General features: G+C 35.0%; 1 protein-coding gene across 1 annotated transcript; it reads right to left on the reverse strand.

Annotated features, from left to right (window-relative positions):
- Positions 1 to 13485: 13485 nt before the first annotated feature.
- LOC131861604 (phospholipase A1-Igamma1, chloroplastic-like) lies at positions 13486 to 14799 on the reverse strand. Its single transcript, XM_059214955.1, has one exon. The coding sequence runs from the start codon at positions 14797 to 14799 to the stop codon at positions 13486 to 13488; it is 1314 nt and encodes a 437-aa protein (XP_059070938.1).
- Between the last annotated feature and the right edge of the window lie 6616 nt (positions 14800 to 21415).

Below are 21415 nucleotides of genomic sequence, written 5' to 3' on the forward strand. Positions count from 1 at the left end.
TGTTTTGCTTACTCTCCTAGTCCCTATGCCATTTCATGGATTTATGTCCCTGCGGAGATTTGGATAGACCAATATTTGCCTTAGATCTGGTCCTAGTTTTCACCCCATTAGGGCATCCCACCTTCTTTTTTCCATTCCCTGTTATTTCTTCCTCATGTTCATCTCTGAGATCAGCTTGCATGTTATTCCACAATTCTCCTCTTTTATGGGATGAAGTGGGCGTGTCAACTCCAACATTCTGGAGTAATGCATTTAGATTAACCTTAGGCAATCTGAACTTGTTCTTCCTTCCATAATTAACTTCATGTCCTTCCAAATCATTTGGGCTCTCTTTATCTCTTTTTATCACTGAAAATTGAAGGGCCTCATGTTGAGCTTCAGTTGCATCCTCAATCTCACCTTCTTCAAGAATCTCTTCAATGATTACATTCTCATCCTCCTGAGTCTGTAGGACCTAAAAAATATTGACTGATTTGATCTCAAATCCACTGATTTCATTATTTTTATCTTCCTTCAAAAGGGGAGCCTTAAGAGGGTTAGCATTTCTATCACCTTTTGATAAGTCTTTTATGTTACCATGAATTCCACTTCCTCCTTTCACTCTACTATCTACCTTAATATTATTCTTTTCTTTCCATATGTATTTATGGGGATTGTTAACCTTCATAGGTTTTTTGGGGTTGCTAGGGCAAGCCTTATCCCAGTGTCCATCTTTCTTACAGGAAAAGCACACAAAGGGGAGGGACTCAAACTCTATTGTCTATTCCCATAAACCAAGTTTGGAATTTATATCAATAGAGCTAGGAAGATCCATCTTTTGCGAAATATTGACACAAATGCGCGCATAAACCAGTCTCTTTCGAGCTGCAGTCGTTGGATCTATCACAACAAGCTCCCCAAAGGAGTTCGCTATTCCTGAGAAAACATCCTCAACCCATAATTCAAGCGGCAAGCCTGACAACCTTACCCAGATCAGAGCAGATTCAAAGAAGGAATCGTTGAGTTCCATATTAGGAGACCATTTTCTCATGGATAGGGAAGATTTACCAAACGTCCAAGGTCCACCGCTTAATGTTGCTTCCATATCTTCCTGACAAGAAAAGGAAAAAACAAAAAAACCCCTTGATAGGGCTAAAACATCAACCTGTCCTTTCAGCCTCCATTTTCTCTTAACAAATGATCTAACATCCCCAATATTGGGTCGTGGTCCAACAAACTTTCCCAACAGAGAGAAGGCCATTAAAGAAATGCTATGATCAATAACCAAATTTGGAACAACAATAGCTAATCTACCTGTTTATCTATCAGAGATGTCTTCCACAAAGGGGAAGGACAATTTTCCAGTTGGTTTATTTGCAAAAAGAATAATCTAGGGTTTGAGAGCCTTCACCTCTGTAGTCTTTTCTAAGTCAGCTTTCACACCCTCGGGACCCGATTTTGGAGAATCTTTCATCTTTTTGCGGTCCAAAGGAGGGTCCCGATGCCGTGGGTCCCCATCTAGTCTCCCATCCTCATCATCCATCGCTTGTCCTTGAGCTGCAGAGGCAGTAGAACCAGAGGACCCAACCTCGCTATTCCCTCCATTTCTAGAATTCAAATTTCCCTCTGCTTGTGCTGTTCCCTCCATTTCTCATTTTTTCATATTTGCTCTATATGGTTAATTGTTAAGTTGTATTGTTTACTAGTATCCGTTCCTACCGACATATGTCTGTTCTTTATTGGTACTTGACTTTTTTAAGGTTGTATTGTGGGCTAAAAGTTATAATTTGTTAACAATTGATTCACCCCCCCCCTCTCATTTGTTCACCGGTTATCCTAACAATCCCAACTCCTATTGAGGTGGAGGTGAGTCTTGCCTATCTTCTTGTGAGTAGATGCTTGGAGAGGTTTGAGATGGCTGTTTTCCTTAGACTTTCTGTTTGGGTTTTTCTTTCTTGGTTTAGGTACCCAGGTTAAAACCCAACACTTTGGGTTTGGGGATCCTTCCAAATCCCCATGGGGTGGATGTTTTTAGCCTTGAAAGCTTTATGATAACCCCTATTTTCTTTTTTTAGAGGATGGGTCATTATGTCTATCTCTCTCATGGCTCCATGGTTGCATTATATTGATCACATTTTCAAAGGTTTGTTAGACATTTCATAGTGGGGTTGTAGATAAGTGTGATAAATTTATCAAGTCCTTTTAAGAGACAAATTTTCTGGTAGGTGATTAATACTTTTTTTTTTCTCTATGTATTTTGTGAGCATTATATTTCCTTTGGTAATGATATACATTCAATATGAATGAATTGATTCATAAAGTCCAAAGATGACTAAAACGCTTTAATATTTAATTTGAGCATATGGAATATTGTTAATGCCTTGGCAAGAGTTTGTGAAGTTCTAAATACGTGACTTGATTATATTATAAGTCTAAGGCTTTTATTTGAGGCATGAGATTTCTTTAATCTTTTGATGGTTTATAAATACATTAGAATCACACCTAATGTTTGGCATTGGAATTACCTATGGTTTGACATGGTGAGAAAGTTTTAAGAATGTGGAATTTAATCAAGTATTATCTCTTTTTAGTTCTACAACTTCTTGAGGTATTCTTATTCCATCTTGTGCATAGATACCAACCCAAATAGTGAATTCACCATGTTGATGTTGTGCTACAATGATTTTATGTGGGCCCCATTAAGAGTACACTTGATGATGCTTGTATATTAAATCACAATGGTATGCACCCCATCAAATATAGACTGTGCAATAGTACTCCCTTTCTTGTGGTAAACCCACAAGTTCAACTGTCAACCCATGATGATTTAAGCTATAATAGTACATTACAAGAAGTAAACATTCAATGATCTTGGGTGGGTCAATAGGCAATTCGATTGGTTCCACCTCATAGGCACACACCACACCTTAATCCCACATCCCATTGGTGTCATCAACAATTGAATGTCACCTCATCATCCAACAAAAAGAGTGGATTATTAAAAGTAAAATTAGAACACATTACAAACAATGGGCTATCAATAAACTGAAAAGTTATTACCACTTTCTAATTCAGAGTAGCCATCCTAACGTCCAAAATCTGAACATGTCAAATTAGGACTCTAATTGAAGCTAAAGTCTTCTTGGATTTATTCAAGCTCTTTAATCACCTACTTGAGTTTCTTTGCCCTTTCTTTGTTTTCTTACTTTGTGAATTGTTCAGTAACAACAAGCTAATTTTTGGCTTCTAGAAGCATGGTTTGTGTATTCTCCAAGGCCTCCTTAATATCCGTAAGCTCCAAGGTTATCTTATTAACTTCATCTTATTTTACTTTCAATGGATTAGCAAAAACTTCAGTAATTTTTATGATTTCATCTCTATCTAAAAGTAATTGCAACCATATTTGATTGACCCTAAAGCTTCTTTTACCACTCATAAATTTGCAAGATTAAATTTACCATCCATCTCCCTATGTCTTCTCTAAATTAGGTCCTTCTAATAGAGGACTTCCATGATCTTGTGAGTGTCATCAAAATAGAATAAGGAAACTACAATTATATCCTCAATGACCTTCAACTAATTCTTCAGACTATGTGTTCAAAACGAGCATCTTGAAAAGAATTTTCTAATTGGTCCTCCAAATCAGCCACCTTAATGTCATACTCTTTACATAGTTTACACTCACAAGTTAGAAGAATCCCTTGGTAAGAATAAAATTCATCAACTACTGCAATATTATTATCTTCGATTACTTATGGTTTGACATGGTGAGAAAGTTTTAATAGTGTAGAATTTATTCAAGTATTATCTCTTTTTAGTTCTACAACATCTTGTGCATAGATACCAACCCAAATAGTGAATTCACCATGTTGATGTTGTGCTATAGTAATTTTATGTGGGCCACATTAAGAGTACACTTGATGATACTTATATATTCAATAAAAATGGTATGCACCCCAGCAAATATAGACCGTGCAATAGTACTCCCTTTCTTGTCGTAAACTGATAAGTTCAGCTGTCAACCCATGATAATTCAATCTATAATAGTCGTTTACAAGAAGTAAAGATTCAATGATCTTGGGTGGGTCAATAAACAACTCAATTGTCTCCACCTCATAGGACCACACACAACACCTTAATCCCACATCCCATTGGTGTCATCAACAACTAGAAGTCACCTCATCATCCAACTCAAAGAGTAGATTATTGAAAGTCAAATTAGCACTCATAACAAACAATGGGCTATCAATAAACTTAACAGTTATTACCACTCTCTAATTCAAACCAACCATCCTAACGTCCAAAATTTGAACATGTCAAATTAGGACTCTACTTGAAGCTAAAGTCTTCTTGGATTTATTCAAGATCTTCAATCACCTACTTGAGTTCCTTTTCCCTTTCTTTCTTTTCCTACTCCGTGAACTATTCAGTAACAACAAGCTAATATTTTGCTTCTAGAGGAATCATTTGTGTATTCTCCAAGGCCTCCTTACTATCCTTAAGGTCCAAGGTGAGCTTATTAACTTCATCTTATTTAATTTTCAATGAATTAGCAAAAGCTTCAGTAATTTTTATGATTTCATATCTCTCTAAAAGTAATCCTAACCATATTTGATGGACCGTAAAGCTTCTTTTACCACTCATAAATTTGCAAGATTAAATTTACCTTCCATCCCCAAATGTCTTCTCTAAATTAGGTCCTTCAAATAGAGGACTTCCATGATCTTGTGAGTGTCATCAAAATAGAATAAGGGTACCACAATTATATCCTCACCGACCTTCAACAAATTCTTCAGACTATGTGTCTCAAAACTAGCATCTTGAAAAGAATTTTCTAATTGGTCCTCCAAATCAGCACCTTAATGTCATACTCTTTACATAGTTTAGGCTCACAAGTTAGAACAATCCCTTGGTCAAAATAAAATTCATCAACTACTGCAATATTCTTAGCTTCAATTTATAATGTAATATTTAATTTTATTTATTGATTGGACCACATATTTGATTGAGTGTCCAAGCGTCTTGACATGTGAAACATCACTTCTATTTTTTTTACTATCTATTTTTTGGTGAATCTTCTATCCTGTAAACCAAAATAAATTATTTCCTTTTTAGTGAACTAGTTTTTAAGCTTCTCAATTCTCTACTCTACTAATTTTTATGAGAACTCACAAGCTATATGTGAGACATCTTGTTCCTTTCTAAAAATGGCCAAAATTTGAAATTTTACCCACTTAGAGATTCATCATCTTCATTTAAAATCAAGCAAAAAATAATTAACATGGATGCCTTAACATTTTATGCCTGATATTTTTGTATTTTGGTAAATAATCATTGGAACATTCGGAGAATTAAATTATTACACTCGAGATCAATAAAAATAACGAATGATCTCACCTTGTCCATAAATTTTAAACTTTGAGCCCTCTTATCAAAAGAAGGGCTTTTAGTACCACCCAACCCATGAAATATTTTAATAATAATCTATAAAATCATTATTATATAGTGTTATATGAGCTATAATTCTTAAGAATTTACTGAGACAAGAGGTAACTTCAAGTTTTAATCCTCACGAGGATGTTCCATAAGCTTCTGTTGGACCAATTCAACATCCTGCAATATAACTGTTCTACCTTAGAAAAACATAATTCCAATTATAGCAGCTTAATAAGAAAATTATCTATAAATTGCACAAACTCCAATTCTATTCCAATCATTAAGAGCCAATTTTTCACTTCCTTTTTTGTCTATAATTGCCTAGGCCGAATACACTTCATTTAATCATTGAAATATTTTGATAAATGGCCGACAATCTAATTTTCTTTAGATGCAATAATTTACCAAGTTTAAATGTTTTCCAAAATGTCATGCAACTCAAGAAAGTTTAATAGATGCTAGTCTCCCAACAGGTTGGCAAGACCACTACCTCTAATACCTGTGTAGGAAACCACATCAGTTGTAGCAACATTTTTTTGTAATTTTTCCCCAATTTTAGAGAATTATCATTAAGACAAATAGTTTGCACGCATTCTATGGAAGAGATTTCATATTGAGGTATTTGGTGATAGTTTGTTGAAAACAATGCAACATATATGTTGCTTGATGAATTTCATTCATGAGTACTATAGTTTGATATGTTTGTGTCCATAATTGTAACATATTGTACCATCTACTAAAAAAGATTATCATTTTTTAACATATTGTATCATTCGGTATGTTTGTTAAAAAAAAAGGTGTCTCTCTAATGGATTACAAGCAAGTCTAGAATCAGACTGCCTAACTATATTTTCTAATGATATCCTATCCCATAAGGAGAAATTTGAGGATGAACTATTGGTTTTGGTGTAAGATATGATGAAGGGGAGGTCTCCTGATTTGTCTTTTCCTCATCCTTCCCCCAGTGATACACCCTGTGTCTCTCGTTATCATACCGACTCTTACCACCCGAGTCCTCCTGAATGTTTTTAGTCAGGTCACAATATCTGGGTTCTTCCTTCCCCTATTGTCCACTCGAATCCTGTGTCGCATCACCCTGCCCGTTCTCAGATCCATCCCCTACCCGGGCTGTGCCAACTTCAAATGTTTCAAAATCACACTTCTCCCAACAAACTGCTTGCTTCTCCCGCTCTTCTTAGCTTTGTTTAAACCCTTGTTGCTGCTTTCTTTCAAATGTTGATAGAATGAATATTCATATAATATCGAGGTGGTGAAAGTAGTACGAATGCATTAATGCAAATATCTTTTGAAAGGATTGATTGTAATTGAGAACATAAATGCATGTACATAGCTCAAAAATGTTTCATGATCAAACAACTAACAAACCATGTCTAGGGTGCATTATGTTCATGCTGATTAGATGAGGAACAATGATTCTATTAGCGAGACAAGATTTGTCTCATTTTAAAAGAGAGTAGATGTGAGGAGTGAGAGGCTGGTGAGTTGGTTTGTTTTCACACCCGATACTATGCAGTTTGCCCACATTGCCCAAAAATTATTTTAATATTGCTTGTTTGAAACATTGATAAGAACAATTGCTTCTTTGAAACATCAACAGGAACAGTTGGTTGTTTCAGATGTCTAGAAACAAAAAGAAGACATAATAACCAATTTTTGAGTGTGAGACAAAAACGTCAAGCTCACCATATGCAAGCTTTCTTGCAAGTGTAGCCTATTGACTAATTAATCCTTATAACCCCCAAAAGTGCTTTATTTAAGTATTTAATTATTTTGGGCACCTTAGGTACAAGGTTAGGCAAATCCAACCTTTAAAACTTTCCATTCTCTCTCCAACAAGATATTATACCAATATGCCCACTAAATTGTTTTAATTAAATCAATACAACCTCTATAAATTTAATTAAATATAGGTCAACATTACACCCGAGTTGTAAAACTGGTTTAAATGCATTAAAATTAAAATTGGCTACATAGGAGTGATGATAACCAAACATAATCGAGACACTTATTATAGATAGATTCTCTCTCCAAGAATATTGGAGAGCACACCAAAAGTCTAAAATAACCTCAAAAACTACCCTCTAAGTCCTTTAGGCCATCCAATCTTGTTGGTAACATAAAAAATACTCTAATATGGTCGATACACACCCATAATATTAGAGCCAACTACAAAGCTACATAACATGAAAATGCGGACATTACACTTATCCCTTCTATAAGATTTATTTGTGTAATGTCCCCTTTATTTGGACCTTAAATTTAATTAAATAATAAAAATTTAAGTTGTCAAAATTACATAAATTTAATAACAACTTAATTTAATTATCTAATAAGGTTATAAAAAAGACGTTAATTAAAAGGTTCTATTTATTATTTCCCATTTTAAAAAGACAAATATTAAAAGGTAAGAGAATTTTAAAAGGGTTTCTAGAAGCTCCCTTGGCGAGTTATAAAAAGACACTTTGAGTCTCTATTGGGTATGCTTAGTTTATTCTTTCTCTAGTATAGCTCGAAAAGATTTTAGATTTTAGTTGAGAAGCCCTAGTATGGAAACCCTCAAGTTTGGAGGAATTGGATGAAAACCTAGTTTCATTCTTGAAGCAGTTTCAATTAGCATTCGCGGTTGCATTGTATTGACGATCTCAGATTTTGAATGGTTTATTAGAGATTTCATAGGGGGGTTGAAAGTAAGTTTGATAAATTTATGAAGTCCTTTTAAGAGACAAATTTGCAGGTTGGAGATTAATACTGGTTTTTTCTCTATTTATTCCATGCGCATTATATTGCCTCTGGTAATGATATACTTTCAATATGAATGAATCGATTCATAAAGTCTAATGATGAATAAAAAGATTTAATATTTAATTTGAGCATATGGAATATTTTTAATGCCTTGGCAAGAGTTTGTGAAGTTCTAAATACGTTACTTGATTATATTATAAGTCTAAGGCTTTTGTTTGAGGCATGAGATTTATATATATTTTTGGTTCTTTATTAATACATTAGAATCACACCTAGTATTTGGCATTGAAATTAATTATGGTTTGACATGGTGAGAAAGTTTTAATAATGTGGAATTTATTCAAGTATTATCTCTTTTTAGCTCTACAACATCTTGACATATGCTTATTCCATCTTGTGCATAGATACCAACCCAAATAGTGAATTAACCATGTTGATGTTGTGCTATAGTAATTTTATGTGGGCCACATTAAGAGTACACTTGATGATACTTATATATTCAATCAAAACGGTATGCACCCCAACAAATATAGACCGTGCAATAGTACTCCCTTTCTTGTCATAAACCGACAAGTTCAACTGTCAACCCATGATAATTCAATCTATAATAGTCCATTACAAGAAGTAAAGACTCAATGATTTTGGGTGGGTCAATAGACAATTCAATTGGCTCCACCTCATAGGACCACAAACAACACCTTAATCCCACATCCCATTGGTTTCATCAACAACTAGATGTCACCTCATCATCCAACTCAAAGAGTGGATTTTAGAAAGTCAAATTAGCACTCATAACAAACAATGGGCTATCAATAAACTTAAAAGTTATTACCACTTTCTAATTCAAACCAACCATCCTAACGTCCAAAATTTGAACATGTCAAATTAGGACTCTACTTGAAGCTAAAGTCTTCTTGGATTTATTCAAGATCTTAAATCACCTACTTGAGTTCCTTTGCCCTTTCTTTCTTTTCCTACTTCGTGAACGGTTCAATAACAACAAGCTAATATGTCTGCAATATTCTTAGCTTCAATTTATAATGTACTATTTAATTTTATTTATCAATTGGACCACATATGTGATTGAGTGTCCAAGCCTCTTGACATGTGAAACATCACTTCTCTTTTTACTCCTATCTATTTTTGTGGGATCTTGTATGTTGTAAACCAAAAGAAATCACTTCCTATTTTGTCAGCTAGTTTTTAAGCTTCTCAATTTTTTACTCTACTAATTTTTATGAGAACCTACGAGCTATATGTGAGACATCTTGTTCCTTTCTAAAAATGGCCAAAAATTAAAATTGTACCTTCTTAGAGATATCATCATCTTCATTTGAAATCAAGCAAAAAATAGTTAACATGGATGCCTTAATATTTTATGCATGATGTTTTTTTATTTTGGTAAAGAATCATTGGAACATTCAAATAATTAAATTATTGCACTTGAGATCAATAAAAATTAAAAAATGATCTCACCTTATCCATAACTTTTAAACTTTGAGCCCTCTTATCAAAAGAGTGGCTTCTGGTACCACACAACCCATGAAATTCTTTAATAATAATCTATAAAATCATCATCATTATATCATTATTATATAGTGTTATATGAATTGTAATTCTTAAGAACTCATTGAGACAAGAGGCAACTTCAAGTCTTAATCCTCATGAGGATGTTCCATAAGCTTCCGTTGGACCAATTCAACATCCTGCAATATAATTGTTCTACCTTAGACAAACATAATTCCAATTACATCAGCTTGATAAGAAAATTATCTAGAAATTGGAGACTCCAACTTTATTCCAATCATTAAGAGCCAAATTTCCACTTTTCTTTCTATAATTTCCTAGGTTGAATACACTTCATCAAATCACTGAAATATTTTGATAAGTGACCCACAATCTAATTTTCTTTAGATGCAATAATATACCAAGTTTGAATGTTTTCCAAAATGTCATGCAACTCAAGAAACTTTAATAGATGGTAGTCTCCCAACAGGTTGGCAAGACCGCTAGCTCTAATACCTATGTAAGATACCACCTCAGATGTAGCAACTCTTTTTTTATAATTTTCCCCAATTTTAGAGAATTGTCATTAAGACAAATATTTTGCATGCATTTTATAGAAGAGTTTTCATATTGAGGTATTTGGTGATATTTTGTTGATTAGAAAGCAACATATATGTTGTTAGTGAACTTATTTCATGAGTACTTTATTTTGATATGTTTGTCTCCATATTTGTAACATATTGTATCATTTAGTAAAAAAACATCATATTTCCTAGTTCATGTTGTATCATTCAGTATGTTTGTTAGAAAGAAAGGTGTCACTCTAATGGATTACAAGCAAGTCTAGAATAAGACTGCCTAACTATATTTTCTAATGATATCCTATCTCATAAGGAGGAAATTGAGGATGAACTCTTGGTTTAGGTGTAGGAGAGGTTATAGTCAGGCAAAGGGAAGCAATTATCCTTCAATCTCAATGGAAGATTAGTGCATTTACATGCTTTTATATTGCCATCTGAATGACTCTATTTTTTGGGTGTTTTTTAAATTAGTTTTTGGGTGCTACGAGGCTCCATATTTTAGTGCCATAGGATGTAATCATAGAATATGGCTGTTAAGGAATTCTATTTGGCTAATGTGAAGATTGTGGACAGGTTTACCATGAGCTAGGTATACATAGTTATTGAATCTTTTTATGCAGTTTTATTTCTCTTCATATGTAAGTCTCTGTGTCTAGAATATGATAGGGTATGAGATGCCATCATATGGCTGCAAGGAATATTTCTACTCTATTAGTGTTTTTTAGTGTGTATATTATAGTGTATTTGGATATTTTTATAAAAAATTAATATATATGCAATAATAATTTATCTATGTAATCTAGCAATTGTAGCTACAAATACTCATTGTTAATAGAGGATTTAATGCTATTAGAATATTGCATATTTTATATATAGTTTTGAAACATAATTTGCATGGAACTCATTTAATGTTGGTTTTTTTAATTGAACGTCATAGGCCTAGACATTGTGTACATCTAAACAAGGTGTTTTTGCTTGATCTATTAGGTCAGGAAAGCTAAGTGAAATATTACTCATAAATCTTGAATGCAACTTCTAGGAAGTTAATTCCAATTGATTGATGGGCATGGATCACTTGATAGTGTAGTGTAGTCGATTGCTTACAAATACAATTTCACACTCACTTTGGACCCACTTTGGACGTTATGTTCAGTTCATGTATGATTGTGCTTAGTTTCAGGAATGTTTTTGAATACTAGGTGCAATCCGCTACTCATGAGCGTTGTTCTCGTCTAAATTTTGCGCAGTTTGAGTTGTTGTTGGATAGTAGCTCTCGTGTCTCACAAATTTGTTCGAATCGCTCTATGAGTCCTTCAAAGGTGAAATCTAAATTCCATGAGGCATTCTGATAGTTTGATACTATCCCATAAGTTTTATAAATAGCGACGTTTTAAAATACTCATATACATCTTGTGTATTTTTTAATTGTACTTCCAATAAGGTAAATGATTTATTTCTTAGTCCAACCTTTACTTTTATGGTTCTTCCTTCAAGTGGAGCTTGATACTCATTTTGCACAAAAAATAGACATTATAGTATGTAATATTTAAAGGGGAGGAGGATAGTGAATAGATCATTGTTTTATTTATATACATCCTACAGTTTGCTACTCAAACACTAGCTTATTTCTATTTTAGGCTAACTTTTATGTATAAAAATCTGATTCGTTCTTAAATTTTTTATCCTACTAGAATTGAAACTTTTAGGGTCCTATTTCCAAAAGTCCTCTATGATCTCTAGGTTGAATTACGTTAACTTGAATCTTAGGAGGTTCAAGATTTGCTTCCCATTTTTTTTATTGTACTCCCATCCAAATAGAAGTGGATCTAAAATAAAGAACGTTTCCTTTTTAAAAACTCCATACATATTGAGTAATATTGCTAAGTTATTGAAAAAATTCTATGGATAACAATCTATCTATGAGAAATTTGGTAAGCCGAAAGGGTTACTCATAATTGTGCAATATTATCATTGTATGTTGTTGTCTAAGGAACGAGTCCAAAAAACTAAAAAGTATTAGTAGATTTTGGAGATTGCATGTGTCCAAACCGAATCTATGGTCATCTTTAGCAAGTCCATGAAATTTCGTATGTAGGCTGATTGCAAAAATACTAGGCAAAAAGTGGCATTTTAATAAATGATTAAATATATAAGAAAGAAAGAGTACTTAAGAAATTATTGTCCAATAAAATTGGCTATTTGATATTGTATTATAGTTTCCTTGGATTATACATAATTGATTTCAAGGATTTGGTATTGAGCTCATGTAAAGCTCCTAACTTAAAATCATACACTTGTCATTCACGATTTAATCAAAAAATGAAATCAAGAATAAAAAATGCATCCTTTATATTTTGTTGATAGTTGATAAGATTGATTGGTAAAGAAGGAAGCTCAATATTTTCACCATCACAATTTAGTTCCTTATCAAGAAAGCTAACTTGATTCTTTGTAGTCCCTTATGTCTTCTTCAAGCTCTCATAAATTAAATGCAATGCCTCCCCATCATGGGGAAGTTGCGGCATTACCATAGTAGCCTCCACAATAATTGTCACATCCCTAGACAATCATTGTTTTAGAATTATAATGTGTTGGATGTATACTTGTATAATCTTAAAGTATGGGTGCAATTGAGCGACAATAAAATGTGCTAGTGTAGAGCTATATACCTAGAAACCAAATATTTGGTAATCTCATAATTATAGATAGTATGGCATGCATACATGCAATCCTCAACTAAAGTTCTCGGTAGATTTAGATAGCACTAGAACATTCATATTGTCACTAATTCTGAGGATTAGAGAAAGATTTGAGAACTTACCCTTGTTGACTATTTTTACAAATTTTGTATGAAGGTATTTTGGGCTACAACAGAGCTGAGGCGTATTATCTCTTGTTTAATAGCAATGTTCATAATTAAAATCAATACTGATTTACGCGTACTTTTATTATCTATCAGATTACTGATGACACGTGATTGTTTTCTATGACAATCAAAAGCTAATTTGTATCATCCACAGCTATGAACTCCTGCATAGTTGATTTCATTTCACGCTAAAGGTTAAGCTTTGAAGTTAAATTAATTCAATAATGAATGTGACAACATGTTAAATATATACATCCAGATAAAAAGAATAATTCAATAACCAACACAGTTGTGGTGACATTGCGGCGCAGAACGTTGGACGTTGATGTCATCTGGAGTTGAGTGAGACATGAATTATTCCTCTTCTGATGGCTGCGTCCATTTGCCATCTGGACCTTTAACGAGGCCCTTGTTCTGTTCCTGCCACCATTTTGGAGGAATTTCATATTTCTCGCGCAATAAATCACAGCTCTTATTAACCAGAGCATGATCTCTTCCACTCCAAGAAAACGGCTGCTTACTTCCAACATACCCGTCCAGTAAATGCAAGTAAAGCTCTAAATTATGAAAGTAGGCAAGATTATGGGTGTGCTGAATGAATGGAGAATTGTTGTGTAAAGGAAGCTCGAAGCCAACATGAAAGTATGTCCACGGAAGCCAATGCAGCAATTTGCTGAGGCATCCCACGTTCTCGTTCATACAAACTCCGGGCACTTTGGGAACCACGTCACGCTTGTTCACAAACCTCAGCACTTTCACTCCAATCTCCTCCACCCGTTTAGCAAACGCAAGATTTCCCACCCGGGGAGAGGCAAAAGCGAAGACGGTGACGGGAATTTGATGAAAATTATGCTTGGTGCAAAGCATTTGTTTGATATCATAAGCGCTCAAGGTTGCAAGAGCAGCTCCTAAGCTGTGTCCCGTAAATGTTATGCTTAAATTGTCCATCTCTTTTTCATAAACTTGAATCAATCGTTCTATCTCTGAGACTACCAAATCTCTGGTGCTGATGTTCACAGTGGCTCCTGCAGCGCCTTGACGGTGACGGACAGTTGAAGTATAGCAGCTCAGGAATCCTCTCTCAATTAGTACTCCATCCGCGAAATGATGCTCTTGGTTTTTGCCTGTCCTCTTGCATCTATAGGATAATCTTGTAGGTACAAGAATATCTCTCAGGTCTTCTATCCATTCTTCAGCAGTCTGAGTTCCTCTCCATGCAATCACTATGTCTCGTCGTCCAAGCCTTCTTATCTCATTTGGATCCGTGCAAACTGCAATAAAACCCAACCAAACACCTTGGTCTTTTGGTTTCTCACCAAAAACTTGATTTAACAGATTAGTATTGGCGTAAACATATTTAGTGACTTGGTAGCCACTTTCAGACATGCCCATCTTATTGAACAGATCTCTTTTACTGTGATAACATGTGCCGTAGTTTTTGGAGTAGCTTTTGCCATCAAATGCGTCGTAACAAAGCTGTGCCAAATTCCCATATCTGAGAGCTTCAGCTTTCAAATTGGGCACCATGGGATCAAGCAAACCATTCCAATTATGGGCACCTTGTATATCTCTCCATACGTCACATAGCTGAGGCTGCGTTGAGTTAGTTTGGGAACTGGGTAATAATACAGCATTATCTTCAAGCTGGGGCAATGGAAATACGGCCATTGATTGACTGATAGAAATTAAGGAATCAATCAAATAATTGTGTCTGATTTCTGGGATGTCAAACAATGATCGGCCAGACAAAGCGTTCGAGGATGAATACAAGGTTTAAGACGAGCACCTTATAAATAGAAAATCACGCACTACAATAGCAGACAATCACGCACTACATTAGCAGACAAAGTAGAATTTCAATCTTCCAACCTGAACTTCTTCTTGTTGACGAGAATTGGGCATATAAGGCTTTGACTTCCCTTGTTCTTCCCGCGTTGTTGTTTTCAAACCTAACGTTCAGACACTAGATTAATACTACAGTATTTATTCAAAGACTATAATCAGAAGGTGTCAAGCTCCCCCACACAGATTGCAATATATTTTTTCAGCCGCCTTCACATCATGTATCTCGTGAATTTCCATCGCCACACTCAGATTGTCTGGCCAGGGGTTCCTAACTTTCAAATTAGCAAAACCCATGACCGCTATTTCTTTGTATCAATGCAAACTGCGCATTTTCTAACATTTTAATATTTAAAAGGAAAGATCATAAATTTGTGTGTTAAGATCTTGTTTAGGTATAAAACTGGTATCAAAAAGTTTGACAGGGATTTCCTAATTTTCTTGAATGTAAAAGTGAACATTTTTCAAAGGGGCATTTGTAACTTGGGTAAGAACAAGCTATAAATAAACCGACAGAAATGTTGTTTATGTCAAGGTGTGGAAAGTAATTAAGGATGGACTCAGATCATGCGTGGTTTTAAGATAGACACATCTCACATGACACATGATATAAAAAAGATCCTTTTCGCTCCATTTTATCTAGGTTGATGTCAAATTTTGTGATTTTATATGTTGAAATCACATATTTTGATTGTGGTGTTTTATGTTTTAAAAAACATGTCTATGTTTGGATATCTGTGTTTACATTTATTGATGAAGTATTTGAGATATTTATAAGAGAACTCCATTAATTCAGTTTTATATCTTCCTACACATCTATTATTCGTTAACCCAACTCTAGATTAGGATTTTCTAAAAAAATGTGAAAAAATATCTAACTAATTCAAGTCAAGTGTTAACCTTGTATCATTTGTCACTTTCTTTATAATTTTTAAAATCTTTGTGAGCTTAAAATCTCATGTCCTTGTGTATATAAACTAGTTTGGAGGGCTAAAATTGCAACAAGTTTTACATAGTGGGTCCAAGAATTTGCTAATTTACACAAAATTGATCGACAATTGTTAGAAAATCAATCAAACATTGTGGCTCACCTTGAATTGCGAATAATATGGCAACTATATTTGATGGGTAGAAGTGTAGATCCCTTAGGGATTTGTATTGACTTTATGGAATCATTGTATTTTTTTTCTAAGTGTATCCTTTTGCTTGTGAAATCCAATAGAGAGGTCTATTTTAAAATCAATTTGTTGATCGATGGTCATCCCCAAACTTGCCATACTTAATACTTGCAAATGTGGTTGCAACTTTAGGTTTCCATCACCGATCATCTTGATTGCATTTTCAATCAAATAATTCATTTCCGCGGGATAGTAAATTATTCCTATAAAAATTGAAATACATATGGAAACTATTACGCAATGAATGTAAACTATAAAACTTTACCTTATGAAGCAGACATTGCAAATGAAGTTGAAACAATAATACCTATTTAACCATGTATAATTAATGTTGAAGATACAACATAGTTGTTTCCAAGATGAATTAATTTTTTGAAGTGTAATACATTTAGATAGGTTATACATATTTTTTGAATAATACATGTCAATTTTCTTGTTTTGATGTTTTACAACAAGATAATGTCTTATGGAAGTTTACACTCTACATAATTAGAAAGAATGAATGGTGGTGAGTAAAAAGGGATACAAAATATGAGCAATATTCTATACGACTTGTAAAATGCCAATAATCTAAAAATAACATTTATTTTTACAAACATAAATATAAATGTGGATTAGAATGAGTGAATTAAAGATTTTTTAGTTATTACTAAGCTAAAAAATTATAATGAATTTATGTAAAATGGTAATAATTATTGATATAAACATATAGTTCCTATTATTGGTTTAGTTATGATTGATTAAAGCAAGATAGGCCTGGACCTCTTACATAACCACTATAAAGAAGCTACTTGAAGACAGAGGACCAGAGGAGGTCATACGGGCCCCACTAGGTAAGGTTGAAGCCAAATGAAACTTATAAAGTCTTAGAATTAAACCCTGGTGAAGAGGGAGAGTGTTCTTGGAAACCACCGACTGAGATAAGGAGGAGCAAATCCATAATTTTTTAAAAAATTTAGCTCCTATTATTGGTGTAGTAAAAATATTAGTTAGAACTTTTATTATGTGCCAACAATTGTAAGTAATTCAAATGAAATGTGGGACGTAATTTGCAATTAATTAATTATCGCTAGTAGGTATGATCACTTGTAAATACATCTATCACTAATTGTTGGAGAACAGTAATAGAAATTTAAAATAGGAAGCAACTCAAGAAAAGAACAAAAACTTGAAATATAAAAAATAAAGTTATTATATTTTATTAATGTAAGCAGCTAGAGAGGTGGGAATGGCGGGAACAACTGGAGTGACTGGTTTGAATTCGAATGGAGCAGGAGCAGGAGCGGGAAGATTGGGTGATGAAGGTTTCGGAGGCTCCCACGTGATGTAATCCATGGGAGAAACAAAACCTAAAGCTTCTGATGGCAGTCTCAACGGGTTTTGGGATGGGGACACCTTGCCGGTACCAACAAAAGAAAAAACTGACTTTACTGTTTTACCTTGTGGTGGGGAGGGTCCCAGAAAGTTTGTGGAGAATCTTAGGAAACCGGGATCTCTAGACTGCAACAGAAAATGGTCTACTTTATTTGGGTCAAACCTCAAATGCAAGGCTATTGCGCCTCTTCCCCATAAAGTGGACCTGAAGTTTGGCTCTTGTTCAATTTCTATTCCAGATTGTATCGTGGAAAAGAATATGGCTAATCTGGCCCCTGTCCTGGTTGGCAAGTTTATTGGCCCTCGACCTAATATTGAAGCTGTTAGGGATTCGGTGTCTCATAAATGGAAGGGAAAGGGTCAAATTGATGTGGTTGCCATGTCTAATGGTTTTTTCTCCTTCTCCTTTGCCTGTGAGGAGGACCTTCGATCTTTCTTAGCGGGTGGTCCCTGGATGTTAGGCAAATCATCGTTGGCTCTCAAGAAATGGGAACTAGGCTTTAACCCAAAGGAATGGGAATGTAATGAGGCCCCTATTTGGGTGCGGCTACCAAATTTTCCTATGGAGTTCTAGGGTGAAGAAATCTTTGCTGGGATTGTTGGATGCTTTGGTGAGCTCCTTTCAGTTGACCCAGTGACCTCTGCAAAGACGCGTCTAGTGTATGCTAGAATCTGTGTGAATGTTAAACAATCTGCTAATTTGCCAAAGGAGATTGGCCCCTTCTCTAAGCTGGGCAAATGGGTTTAGAAAGTCGAGTATGAATCTATTCCCTTTACTTGTTTCCATTGTAAAAAAGTTGGTCATTGGGCCAGGGAATGCCCTTCTAAGCCTATGCCTAAGAGGAGTTGGAAGAAGAAAAATGAGACAAAGGGGGTGGATTTGGTGGAGTCTCCGTCCTTAGATCCCACTCCATGTATGGATGGAATGAATAATATCCCATGTGTTCAGGTTGGTCCAGATCCAAATCCTTCAAACCTAGATCCCTTGAATGAGGGGGGGGGATGCAGGGGGAAGTTTGAAGCCTGAGGAGATTTCTAATGGGGATAAGTCTATGACGGAGGTTCATAGGGTTAAGGATCCTTGCATCCACCTTGTTGTTGATGTTGGGAATTTATTGGATTCAAACATTACTGACGATGTGACCCAGGATGATGATAATCCAAATCTGTTTATTGAGGTAAAAACTAAGCACAAAAAAAGGAACTCCCCAACTGGTCATTTATTAACACTGGTTTCTAGTGGTGTTAAGACTAGAAACAAACAAAAGGCGGATTGTGGATCTGATTTGAGGGTAGTGGGGAGGCCTCCCAATGCGATTAGTAGAGACAACAATAGTCAGTATTCCATTGTTTATGGAGTCCAAATAACACTACAAGACATGGGGATTGGTTCCCCCCATCTAGTCAAATGAAAGTCATTTCATGGAATATTAGGGGATTGAATCATTCCCACAAACATGATCTTCTATCCAACCTAGTTAGAGATCACAAGCTAGATATATTCTTGTTCAAGAAACCAAAATGCCTGGTTGTAGAGTGGAAAAGATCAAATTGGTTATTTTTAGAGATTGTGGAACTAGTTGTGCTAATGCTAATGGGGCTTATGGTGGTACTGCCACTTTGTGCAATCCTAGATGGCTTTTGGGTAAGGTTGTCTTTACTTCTCCTAATCACATTGCCACTAGATTTACTAGTCTATCTGATGGATCATCTTGGATCATTTCTAATATCTATGGTCCAAATGGGAAAAACGCTATAAAAATGCTCGGGTCCTGTATTATTAATGCTAGAATGGCTTTCCCAAATGGGAAATGGATTCTATTGGGGGATTTTAATACCCCATTATCTAGTATGGAAAAGGCTGATGGGATGCTTGTTTTGGAAGAAAGTAGGGAGGACTTGGTGGATATGATTAACTCTCTGTGTTTGTTAGACATTAATCTCCTTGGAGCTAAATTCACTTGTTCCAACAGAAGAAGTGGGGGGGGCCTCATCCAAGTCAGACTGGACAGAGGTATTATTTCTCCTGAGTGGATTCATAATGCTTCTTGTAGATTAAATGTGTTGTCCAGAATTGGGTCTAATCATTTCCCGATTTTTCTGATTATATCCCCTTTGACTGGGAGGAAGGCCTTCCCCTTAAGGTTTGAGAAGATGTGGCTTTTAGCTCTGGATATTTATGACAATATTTCTAAATGGTGGAATGTTGACATTCAAGGAACTGCAATGTTTAGAGTGGCTAATAAACTAGCCAATATTATTTCCAATATCCAACTTTGGAATAAAGTTTCCTTCAGCAATATTTTTTAGATAAAAGAAAACCTTAAGAAAGATTTGGATGATGTACAGTCTCAGATTCAAGATGTGGGGTATGATCCTATGGTTATGGATAAAGAAGTTGAGTTACTTACCAAGATTCATGATATCATCTCTAAGGAGGAGGAATTCTGGAATCAAAGGTCCAAAGATTTATGGCTCAAATCTGGTCACAAAAACATGAAGTTTTTTCATATGACTATCCTCAAACATAGGGCCTCAAACAAAATCAATAAAATTTTAGTGGATCATGGCTAGATTGATAAGCATGAGGAGTTAAACTAGGAAGCCATTATATATTTTTCCACTCTTCTTTCGGATGATGGCTGTCAGGATGTTAATGCTCAAGATGAGATCCTGTCGAAGTTTAGATGTACTGTTTCCCAAGACATGAATAAGGAGCTAACCATAATCCCATCTCATGATGAGGTTAGAGCTGTAGACTTTTCCTGTGAAGGTAATAAAGTTCTTGGCCCTGACGGTTTCCCTATGTTTTTCAAACTTTTTGGCAGATTATTGGTTCGAATGTTGTGGATGCTGCTAGAGAGTTCTTTGGTTCCTGATCTCTTCTTAAGGAACTAAATGCTACCTTTTTTTGTCCTGATCCCTAAGAAACTTGATGCCTATTCCTTTCAGGACTTTAGACCCATTAGTTTATGTAACTCGATCTATAAAATCTTTACCAAGATCATTGTGTTTAGGCTTAAAAATTTGCTGCATTCTTTGATTTCGAAGCATCAGAATGGTTTCGTACCTGGTAGACAGATTTTGGATTCTATTATTGTTGTCCATGAGAATATCCATTCTTTAAGAAATCGGGCTTCTTGTTGAAGTTGGATCTTCTCAAATCTTATGATCAGGTCAATTGGATTTTTTTGTTTAAAGTGCTTCAATCCTTTGGTTTTGGTAACCATTTCATCTAGCTTGTCAATCAGTGTGTTACCACTCCCAAATTTTAGGTTTTGGTCAATGGTTCGATGTCTGTTTGTTTTTGGCGTCATGGGGTATTAGACAAGGGGATCCTCTCTCCCCGTTTCTCTTTATTCTGATGAGTGAAGCTTTCGAAAAAACTATCCAAAGAGATGTTAGGAAGAGCAATTTGAGGGGTTTACAACCTTCTTCCCAAGCTACTATTTGCTCCCACCATCAATTTGTTGATGATACACTACTGATGGGGGAAAGTTTGATTAAAGAAGCAAATACTATTAAAGCTATCCTAGATACTTATGAGAAAGGATCGGGGAAAAAAGTCAGTCTGTCTAAAAGCTCCATTTTCTTCATGAATACTTCTGAGAATAGAAAAATGAAGATTGCCAATATTTTGGGCTGCAAAATGGGTGTTCTCCCTTATTCATATTTGGGTCTGCCCTTGTGTGTGGGACCTACCTCGGACTCCTTCTGGTCTAGTCTGATTGATAGATTTCAAATGAAGCTGGCTGGTTGGAAAGGAGCTTTGTTAAGCCAAGCGGGTAAACTTCAATTAATTAAGGCTTTTCTTCAGAACCTTCCCCTGTATGCTATGAGTCTATTTAAAATCCTGGCCAAATTTGCTGATAGAATGAAAGTATACAAAA

Source organism: Cryptomeria japonica, unplaced genomic scaffold, assembly GCF_030272615.1.
Source record: "Cryptomeria japonica unplaced genomic scaffold, Sugi_1.0 HiC_scaffold_28, whole genome shotgun sequence".
Lineage (NCBI taxonomy): Eukaryota > Viridiplantae > Streptophyta > Pinopsida > Cupressales > Cupressaceae > Cryptomeria > Cryptomeria japonica.

Bases quoted from the DNA above. Each gene is read 5' to 3' on its own strand.
- LOC131861604 (XM_059214955.1), bottom strand. From the start codon at position 14,799: ATGGCCGTATTTCCATTGCCCCAGCTTGAAGATAATGCTGTATTATTA.